Source organism: Coregonus lavaretus, assembly GCF_964263955.1.
Source record: "Coregonus lavaretus genome assembly, chromosome: 37".
Taxonomy (NCBI): Eukaryota; Metazoa; Chordata; class Actinopteri; order Salmoniformes; family Salmonidae; genus Coregonus; species Coregonus lavaretus.
Window position 1 is genome coordinate 32,714,355 of NC_140024.1, and position 11,707 is coordinate 32,726,061.

The 11,707-nt window shown below is 39.5% G+C and overlaps 1 protein-coding gene across 1 annotated transcript; it reads right to left on the reverse strand.

Moving 5' to 3' along the window:
* Window positions 1–5,212: 5,212 nt before the first annotated feature.
* LOC311111627 (SKI family transcriptional corepressor 1 homolog-B-like) lies at window positions 5,213–11,219 on the reverse strand (the record flags this gene model as incomplete). Its single annotated transcript, XM_084154399.1, has 8 exons — window positions 9,477–11,219; window positions 8,504–8,591; window positions 8,320–8,418; window positions 7,943–8,011; window positions 6,875–6,949; window positions 6,382–6,456; window positions 5,653–5,718; window positions 5,213–5,310 (listed from the first exon to the last, which is right to left on the reverse strand). Exons 1-8 carry the CDS (start codon window positions 11,211–11,213, stop codon window positions 5,213–5,215), a joined length of 2,307 nt encoding a protein of 768 aa, XP_084010525.1. The 5' UTR covers window positions 11,214–11,219.
* Window positions 11,220–11,707: the final 488 nt, after the last annotated feature.

Consider the following 11,707-nt stretch of genomic DNA (forward strand, 5'->3'; position numbering starts at 1 on the left):
CCACTCCAATACCTTGACTTTGTTGTCCTTAAGCCATTTTGCCACAACTATGGAAGTATGCTTGGGGTCATTGTCCATTTGGAAGACCCATTTGCGACCAAGCTTTAACTTCCTGACTGATGTCTTGAGATGTTGCTTCAATATATCCACATACTTTTCCTTCCTCATGATGCCATCTATTTTGTGAAGTGCACCAGTCCCTCCTGCAGCAAAGCACACCCACAGCATGATGTTGCCACCCCCGTGCTTCACGGTTGGAATGGTGTTCTTCGGCTTGCAAGATCCCCCTTTTCCTCCAAACATAACGATTGTCATTATGGCCAAACAGTTCTATTTTTGTTTCATCAGACCAGAGGACATTTCTCCAAAAAGTACGATCTTTGTCCCCATGTGCAGTTGCAAACTGTAGTTGGTCTTTTTTATGGCGGTTTTGAAGCAGTGGCTTCTTCCTTGCTGAGCGGCCTTTCAGGTTATGTCAATATAGGACTCGTTTTACTGTGGATATAGATACATTTGTACCTGTTTCCTCCAGCATCTTCACAAGGTCCTTTGCTGTTGTTCTGGGATTGATTTGCACTTTCCGCACCAAAGTACGTTCATCTCTAGTAGACAGAACGCGTCTCCTTCCTGAGCGGTATGACGGCTGCGTGGTCCCATGGTGTTTATACTTGTGTACTATTGTTTGTACAGATGAACGTGGTACCTTCAGGCGTTTGAAAATTGCTCCCTAGGATGAACCAGACTTGTGGAGGTCTACAAAAATTTTTTTGAGGTCTTGGCTGATTTCTTTTGATTTTCCCATGATGTCAAGCAAAGAGGCACTGAGTTAATTATGTCAATTAACCTATCAGAAGCTTCTAAAGCCATGACATAATTTTCTGGAATTTTCCAAGCTGTTTAAATGCACAGTCAACTTAGTGAATGTAAACTTCTGACCTACTGGAATTGTGATACAGTGAAGTATAAGTGAAATAATCTGTCTGTAAACAATTGTTGGAAAAATGACTTGTGTCATGCACAAAGTAGATGTCCTAACCGACTTGCCAAAACTATAGTTTGTTAACAAGAAATTTGTGGAGTGGTTGAAAAACGGGTTTTAATGACTCCAACCTAAGTGTATGTAAACTTCCGACTTCAACTGTATGTGACGTAGTACACAATTTTCGGGGACCACTTTTGGCTCGTGAGTGCTACTTTCAAAACTACTGGTTAAAAAGTATACAAGAGTACCGGAGAATCCCTTTAATAGACCAATAAGACAGAGAGTTCCAAACCTCTCTGCCAATAATAGCTACATTTTCAATTGTCCCCTCCCCACTCAGACCACTCCCAGTCAGTCCTAGCTAAATTCTTGCTTGAGAAATTGCCCTTTACTAAGAAGCATTTTTGTTTATTTTTGACCATTTGAATTAAAAACAATCACAGTAAGGTACTTAATTGTTATCCAGAAATGATTTGATATGGAGATAAAAACGGCTGCATTGTACCTTTAAAACAGTTCATAGTGTACTCTCTCTCCAATTACAAACGTTTTAGAACATTGCACACCCTGAATACATCTTTATAATATAAACTAACAAGGTGTTTAAAGCACTCAATACATTTGTTAAAATAGGATTGGTAAACACGCATCAACAGACAACTGGTTTGGAACGAGATAGCAGTGGAATTGGCACTGCTTCGGGAAAAGGGACCCATCGACTGTAGGTGTGAAAAGTTACAAATGCTGGAGGACATTCATATGAGCCAGTAGATGGCACTATCTCCATTGTAATTCAGACTATGGTCGCTACACATCCCACACTATTTTTTGGACATTATATTTATAGAGCCCCCAAAGTCCTCATGGAAATGGTTAATATGCCTCAACTAGAAGTAGTATGTTATATCTAATCATGAATAAGATAACGCCCCAGCTTTCCAGTGTTGTACTTATATTTTTGCATTTTATTTTGTTATACCATACATGACTACCCCTTATCCCTAAGAGGGACAGGCCTACCACACTGTGTGGAGTACGTTACTCCATAACAATGCAATTCATCTTGAATGTAATGATTGATGACACAAATCCATTATGGATTACTTTAGTCAACCATATAAGGCTCATGTGGAGGGGTTATTTGAAGAGGGACGGCTGTTGCACATTTCCAGTCCCCACCTGTTCAATGTGATGTCCACAGTGACAGGACAAGTGCAGGTTAACTTTGTATTGGCCTTTGTCAAAGGAGTCATTTAGAGTTAGATCCCATGACCAATGTTGTCATAACAAATCATAATGAACAGGAACAAACATTATTTGATGGCCACTCTAATAGGTTGATAAACGTGTACTTACTTCTATGATGTACAAACCATATCCTTTCATTCTCATGTTTGGCCAGGCCATTTTGAACTATTGTAACAAAAAAGCAAATAAATCTGAAATCATTCACTGTGAAAAATGGGTTCACTCAGTACATATTTAAGTGGGCTTTTACATGTTTGGGCGTACCACCAACAAACAGTTTGAGTGACTTTCAAAAGAGTATTGTTTTGTATTGAGGGCAGCCTTCAGACACTATTTACCAAGGGTGTAATGGTTTATGTGGTCTGTTCATTCTTGTAATTTAAAATACTTTTATTAATGGCTTCTCACAATCACACTCATGTATACAGTCATACTAAAATATATCTTTAAAAATATATCATCATATGATAAAAACTGAAAAATAATCATACTTCAACGGTATCTGTTAATCATTGTAATGTAATCAATGTCACTATTTCAGTATTTCACTCAAATGTCAATTGAACTTGTGAAGTTGTGCTGAATCAAATGTTTAATAGTTTGTGATATGAGGCTAAACAAGCCAGTAAATATATAAATGATCATATCAATACTGTGTTCCTGATCTAAAATATACCATGTGCAACAGCAAAAATTATCAAATAACTTGTGTTCAATGCCATTATTATGTGGATGGAATAGTTCATCAATGAGTTCTTCAGTATAGCTTGTGTAAACATGTTACAATGCACATGAGTGGTTAGTATTCAAATGAAAAGGAGCCTTCATGTGGGGAGCAATTACTGTCAAAAAAGATTAATATTCAACATGCATCACTGCCATTATGCGAGCATCTCTCTTACTCTCTTGTGCCTAGGGACAGAGGGCCATCTAAAGAGCATTTAATCAATAGCTATTAGGCTTCACATCAGAATAATTAGATTTCACTATTAAACAGGGCTATTCCCCTGACAGAATGTCAAACATAACTTCACTGGACTTCTGAGACAGCCCATGTATGGAATGAGTCGTTTGATATAATATAAAACATCAAATTAAACAACCTGCACGCTAAATTAATTTTAAATCAGGTGTTATTCCTTAAAGAATCCAGCAGATGTCAGTATCGTTCCTATTAAGATATATATTCAGGAGACAAGGCAAAAAGAGGATTAACTTTTTAATCGTATTTTACATTAATTTCTGATATAATACATACATGAGTCTTATTGGCCCTTAATGGGGTCACAACAACACTTTAAAGGTCATATAGATCGTGGAGAAAATATAGCCATCAACTTGCTTGGAATTGATTTTTTAAAAAGAAGAAAAAATAATGCTTACACAAATCAACTGCACAACGTGGAATTCAGTCACAAATGGCAGTTTCAACTGCACAACATGGAATTCAGTCACAAATGGCAGTTTCAACTGCACAACATGGAATTCAGTCACAAATGGCAGTTTCAACTGCACAACATGGAATTCAGTCACAAATGGCAGTTTCAACTGCACAACATGGAATTCAGTCACATGGCAGTTTCAAGTCTCTTTAGGTGGCGTCTTGGTTTCATTTAATCTCATCCACACTCATAACTCTTGCCATGCACAAAGGATTGACATGACAAAATAATGCCTACAAGACATAATTAAATACACAACAAATAGTTTGGTTTCTGTGCCTGTGGTTTATTTAATGTATGGTAGGGTTCTGACCATGATTCAAACCCTTTATGAAGTACAACTGAAGCTGGGTGTGTCTTGTAACCGAATGCTCAAATCATATGGAAGAAATATACCGTTTATAATGAATATACTGTACATGGTATCTATGTATGATTAAAAACAATCACAGTTGAGAGACTGAATTCTATACACTGTAAAATACTAATCTGTTGTGTGACATTTTAGGCAAACTGAGCCTTTAATTTAATTAGCTCAAGGTTGAAAGGTCATTGGTTACTACGGAATAAGTGCTAGAATAAATGTTGGTGCGATTAGAACAGTGTTTCTCAATCCTGGTCCTGGGGACCCAAAGGGGTGCACATTTTTGTTTTTGCCCTAGCACTCGAGTCAACTAATCAAGAATTCTTCATCAAGCCTTTGATTTGAATCAGGTGTGTTAGGGTTAGGACAAAAAAAAAAAAAGGTGCACCGCTTTGGGTCCCCTGATCCAGTATTGGGAAACACTGCATTAGAAGGAAGTGTATTCTATACATTAGATGCTTAACAGGGTTTTCTTTATTTCTTAGTACAGTGTGGTCCAGATCAGTAGTAATGTTGCCAATTTAAAGTGCTTCACATCAATAATATACATTGTTTAATGTTTCAGATGGACAGAACAGATTAACGACTAAATTAAACAAATGAAATAAATATATGTAAAAAAAAATACATACATAATATGGTAAAACAACCAAAGAATGCTAGGATTCTTGTTACTTATGAAATATCACATTATACAACTCATTGCACATCTCCACATACACACATATATATATATATATATGTGTGTGTGTATTCAGGATATCTAAAGAGCAATGGATTATGATTCAAAGGGACGTGCTGAATCCAGATCAAGAATTCTTTACAACTTAATAACTGTCTATAAATACAACTCATTCATGGACCAGTCGTTCGGTCTTGGTGTATATTCAACAGTTATTTTCAATGGAAGGTCTAGTTCTCCTAACCTGCATATCCACTTCTTCTGAGTTCAATAAATAGCGCTGGAGTGTGTACTAGTGTACACAGGTTGTGAATCCTTGGATGACTGGTGAGGGAGGGCAATGGTAAAGAAGTCACGGAGAGACTGTGACTAAATAATTAAATTAAATTAAAAATAAATTTAAAAATTAAAATTTAAAAACACTTGAGGTGGACATCTCTCTTTTTGGCTGCAGTGAGCTGTACTGGGGTCAGTTGGGGGGGTATTGTGGTATATTATGGAGGCAGCAGAGGGGGTTTGAAAGCACAGGCTCCAGTACAATGACGAGGGGTCAGCATCTTGCAGGAGAAATGGTGCAGGGCGTCATGAGCTTCTAGGGAGAAAGGGGATTGGTCACTTCAAACACTGGGTAGATTAAATGTATTCATTGTATTTATATCCACACTATTTATTCTCTATTCATTCTGTCTAATTTCAGTCTACATGCCACAGTATTTCTTCTCGATATCAAATGTGTTACGAATTAGCATATCATAAGGACACACATGCTAGGGAAGAATAAAAAAGTAGCACTTGCATAGGTACGGTTGGACAATCATTTGACAAATATTCAAAGTCCAATAGAAGGCTATGTCCTGGCCCAGCTAGCCATTTAATTAATTCACAAATGGACTGAAATTGGATAAATGTTCTGTTTTTGGACCATATAAATTACCTTTTAGCTTCTGTTGTATTGCATAACGCGCCTTTCTTTCTTGATCCAACTCGCTGCACAAAGTGTCTAAGCAAACAACAAATAAATAAATAAGAAAAAAAACGCTATAATTGAGCTACAAAGCGGTGGTTTGTAAACTTTGAAATGGATGACTGTAATTTATGTTGTTCACCCTCGGGTATTTTGAGTGACCCCTTAGTGTAGTTGAAGTGTGTATTTACACTGCTGCGTTCCAGTAACTCTAGAGCTAGGCTATCCGTGAAAGGGCGGCATCAGCTGTTGTCGTCTACTGTATGTAACTGATACGACGATACGTAATGGTCTGCCTTTTACATTTTCCAGTGCGTGATTTAGGAGAAAATAACATTTGCAAACAAAACAGAGCGAAATCAATCTCTCTGTGGTTTGATATTATTGCAGTTCACTCGACAATTTCCAGTCAAATTGCGAAAATTTTTGACTATTTTACAGGAATGGTAGGCTATTATATGTGGATTGTGGACATGTAGCCTAATTCGATAATGACCGAATTTATGCAAGTGTCACTTTCCCCTCTTCATTCTTGTGTGGTACAAGGAAGCAACAAAGTCAATTTGGCTGTTCTTTTACATGCATGTTTTCATACTTACGATATGGGTCATTTAATTAAATTCAAGTCGGGACATATTATTTAATTTATTAAAACTCTGCTCATTTAGCATATTCCCATTATTTTTCCTGGAGACTCACCTCGGACAATATGAAGCTGTTGGACCATCTCTTCTCTGTAGGACAGTTCCCTCTTCATTTGGTCCTGAAAATTATCTGCATAGTGAGCAAGCAGACGGCTACTGTTAACACAGTGCGCAAGTCCAAATAATAGAATTAGATCCTAATGGGGGGGTTCTCAACATTAAGGCATATAATTACATTTAAATAAAGACCTCAATGTGTGGGAAACAGGAGCAGCTCTCGCTTTTGAAGCAAAAAAGTCATTTACGTCCATTTCAGCACCATGCCGCTGTCCACTAATGTTCGCTTCATTCATTCTTTATGTTTACACTCATTCTGATACAGGACAAGATGGTGGAAACGTGAATGACTTTAACTCTTTGAAATAAAGTTAGATTTTTTTAAACTTTAAGATATCGAGTTGCACCTGTTTCCCCCCATGTGAATCTTGCATTTCAACTGCACCTCGACTCTATGTATGTTTAAGCAGTAGGACAATAAAGCGTCCTACCTTTTAAACTTTGAAATTCGCGTTCCAACTTTTTTCTGAGCTCCACTTGTTCTACAAGCTGTTTCTGAAGTTCCTCTGCAAAACGAAGCGGTCATCACCATTATCATCATCGTCGTCGTAAAAATGCAATAGGCATAGCAGTAAATTCCAAATGTGTCTTTCAACATACTTGGCCTATATATTGCAGACCTATCTTAGACAGCCTGTTCAACAATTAAAGCATTTTATTTTGATTACAGGCCTAATACAATACAGGCCTATGGGTAAAAACAACCACAATGTTTTCCTTGGTTATTTCCCTATAGTATCGTAATAACTATTATCAGAAGGCCTATGGTTGGAACGCTAACAGTCGTTTAGCCTCACTGTTTCTCCAAGCATGGTATTGCTAAATAATTAGCTCCATCGCCTCCGGGTTTGAGGCTCGAGCGCCGCAGCTTAATGGCTGGGCTCGTTAAAATATTAATAGTCTAAAAACGATTTCGTGTTACAATAATGAGAACAATTCCGTTGCTCATAATTTAACATAAGAGGAGGTTAACGAATGGAAAACAATTCAAATGTGACAGTGCAAACTTGTGTTAAGCTGTAGGCATATTTTTTTTTGATCAAGAAAACAGATGATTAGACAAATCATTATAGGCATTATTTTGTTAGTGCAGTACTGAGATATGGACGGAAACAATCCACACGTCGTAGCCTCACAAGACTAACATTGAAAATGGTTCTCATTTTCCATAAAAAGGCCTATAATAAACAGCACGAGGTTTTTTTCGAATGTTGAAATTGTAGGCTTTGAGGAGGTAGGTCTACAAATAGAGCCGTGTTCACACGTGTTCGTTATGTTTAAAATAAAACTCTGTTTAATCAACCCTAAATATGAAAATTAAAAAATTAATAGAACCGACAATTAGCCTATTATTTCCAGTGATTTCCACCTTGCTTTGTTCAATTTATGATGAGATCTAATTACTTGAAACGAGGCTAGGCATACTTGTTGGTCGTTTTGCATGATGCTAATCAAAATAAACAAATGTCAATGATCATTGATAAAAGTTACATTATTACCTTTAGCCATGTTTTCGATGTCTTTTTTGTGGATTCTACTGACTTCGTGCTGACGTAATGCCCCATCGCCTGCAAGATAAATATTAAACGATGGCATCAGCTCATTAATTAATCTAATTTACTCAATTTTCTGTACTAAATTATCATATTTGCAACAGTAAAAAGTGAGAAACCTTTGGCTAACAATTTCGTAACATATATTATAATATAGTAGGCTATTTTACCATGGTAGACCTACTAAACTTTTACACACACACACACACACACACACACACACACAGAGACAGACAGAGACAGAGACAGAGAGAGAGAGAGAGAGAGAGAGAGAGAGAGAGAGAGAGAGAGAGAGAGAGAGAGAGAGAGAGAGAGAGACTCACATGGTGGGCTTTCCTTTCCTTGGTCCTGATAGGCTCTCTGTGGCACGTCCTCTCTTGTAGGAGAACGTTGTTTATGTGGGTCGGAAACATGGAGGACACCTGATAAAGACCGTAATAAGCGACGTGCCTATTTGCATACAGAAACTATACCATGAAGATGTGCTATTCAAGATAATAGACCTACCGTTCGATTGCAATGGGCTGCTGTGTTTTGATCCAAACGTAGATTGACCGTTCAAAGGCATGTGTCCATCCTTTTCATGTGTGTACACCTGCAAAATTAACCATCGCCATTATAGTCAATACAACTGCAATTATCTATAATTCTCTTAATTTCACAAGCAATTCTTTGAGAAGATATACCCACGTGACACGTCTCCAATTCATAATTATATGGAAGTAATTCAATTGATGTCCACCTATCTAAATTGCAGTTTGACTGAAATTAGGACGAGGCCGGCGCAGGCCTAACCTTTTCTCAAAACACTACAGGGCTCGCAGTAAACACTCCAAACAGAAACACTGTAATTATCTTTAGAACAAAAGACAAGACACAGACCTAGGCTACCACTCAGCAACCTTATTCAAATAGGCCTATTCCATTCTCAATCTCTTTCATATTGGGACGATGGTCTTTTTTGTAAATGTCATTGCCAAAATGTATTTAACAAAATATAATTTCCATATTTGTTCAGTACGAGGCAGCATCCTCAACCTGCCAATCATGTCTAAACAGGCTCAGCCTTCTGTCATTTCTGGGTTTACAAGAGCACAATTAAAAACCCATGCGAGAAGGCCTACATGGATATAGTTAATATAAAAATGTTTGTTTTCATTTCACCAAAATATTAAATCCCCTTGCAAAAACGCATTGAATACATCACATTAGCTTACAGGCTTCAAACAGTTAAACGCTGCCAACCATATCTACAGCCTACAGGGCATAGGCCTATGAATATTGGTACATTAAACAAAGCATGATGACCATGCTTTATGCCGGTGGCTTACAGGACCAAACATATCCCATTTTCATATGAGATCCAAACAAGTCTCCGTGGATTAGTGCCTAAAGTATTTGACAAACGTGTGCGTAAAGAGATTGTACCATATATCAAGATTGAACACCAAAGCACTCATAAGGACATTGGCACACTTACTTCGTACACCGGTGTATCATTGCGCTCTGACACCTGTCTACCATGCCTCTCGTCATCAGAGGACCCGGAGTGGGGATCTTCCGGGGGTGGTCCTGGACTTGTCCCCAGCTCTTGACTATCTTCAGGCCCGGAATGGGGTGGGTTGAGGGGCGGGGGACTCTGACGGTCCTCCACTGACAGTTGGACTGACTCTTCATCCTCTTGTGCCCTGTTTGACTCCACGTCAACGTCTGGGTCGTCCGCGCTATCCACATCCGGGGACATAGACCTATAGCTAGAACTTTCACTCACGAAATCTGGGGATAGGTAACCAGAGCGCACACCGTTGTACGTGTCCCTGTTGCCGTATAGCTTTGCAATGCTTTCGGCGTCTTTCACCACAGGTCTGAACGCAGATATGTAATTTATCTTCCGTGGAGTTGTGGGGGGTCCTTCCATCGACCGGGCCTCATCCCCGGATTTATCCTCTTCATTCCGGGTGGATTGTGAGCTGGAGCAGCGCTCGCTGTCGTGAAAGCTATCCTTAGGTGTGTTTGCGCACCGGTCACTTTGATCCGATAACTCGAGCTCACTCTGCCGGACACTTAAGAGCTCTGAGGGCGGTTTGGGTGGTGACTGTTGATACGGTGGCATCGGTAGGCCACCTGCTGTAGGCCAAAACATGGGGAAAGAGGGATATATACTGTCCTTTGCGCCTGGCCAAAAGACACCCGAAACGTTGGTTTTATTTATCTCTCCCACTCCGTCGTCCTTCTTTTGACACAGTCCAAACGCAGGGAATCCGTACGGGTGGGGGAAGAGCGGTGGCGGGATCTTTTGAAGCATCCCAAAGCTCTTGCTGGGCACAGGGATAACCGGGTAGTTCCGGACGCCATTTGGCAGACTGATGTTAGGCCTACCTCGGTCTTCGTCACAACGCAACGTTTTATGGGGTACCTCGGGGGAACTTCTTTGGTTTGGGTTACTGGTGGAATGTGACTTCAAAGGAGAGGACATGCATGACCCACTCATAGGTAGCGTCCTCTTACGACTCCCCCCGTTGAACATCGCTTTAACATCCTCCCACGCGTGGGCAACATCATCTGACGAGCTTTTGTCTGTTAGTTTGAGATGGCGCCTCCACGAATTGAAGTTTGCTGCGTCTGGCTGTGTATACTTGGACTCGGGAGTGCGATGGGAGTGGAATATGAATTTATTCGGGGAAAAATACATGTTGCAATATGTGCATTTAATGCACTTGGCCCTCGAGCTGTTATACCTTGCAGGTATGAAGCTACCTCTGCTTCCCCAAGCACATTCATGAGAGACATCAAAAGCGAAATTTTCCGGTAGCTTTGGTGGGTTGTGAGCACCGAGGAATGATTTACATAGCCTCTCGGCTTCGCGCTTAGTGATCATACCGCAGCGCCGCGAGGAGATTGGCATCGCGCCAGCGCGCCTCAGTATCTCGAGCTGGACTGGCGTGCACTGGACGCAGGTGATTCCAAGAGCAACGCGTCGGTTATGGATTTCGTTGTAACTGTAGTTCTTTAGCAATGTGTTGGATATCTGCGCCAAGCAAAGTCTTTCCTGGCCATCTATGACCAAAGACACGATGTGCACTCCATACAACGCGGTCTCGCTGACTTGGTTAGGCTTCAGGGAGATGGGGCTGGAGAAGGGCTGAACGTCCTGCTTGGAGCTGGGGGAAGAGCTGGAGTCTCGTCCCGCTGGTTGTTGATTGGGTATCGACTCCATTCCTGGAAGTCTGAAAATAAACAAATCATTTTAGGGTAGCCTATTGCACTACCATATAGGCCTACAGTTGGCATAACCCCTGTCAAAAAATGCTAGAGCCCTAAATGGTTTGCAATTCATTCCAAATCAACAGTCTTTGTAATTAATCTTACCAACAGGCCTACGCGCGCACATTTCGTGCAATAATAATATAGTCACGGTCTTAAAAGTAACGCAGAAGATCAGTGTTATTACATGCTAATAACAAGATGTATTATTATTATTATTATTATTATTATTATACACTTACAGTGTTATTATAGAACAATCAAAAACATTTTGAACCCAGCATTATTCACAAAATACAAGGATGAGTTAGTTATTCGTTTTTGGTGACCCAGTTCTAAATAAATAAATAAATAATAGCCGAATAAATGAAATAGGTCTACATCATTTAATATAAACGTTACATTGTATACGAGCATGTTTAATATAGGTCTATTAATAGTGTCTGA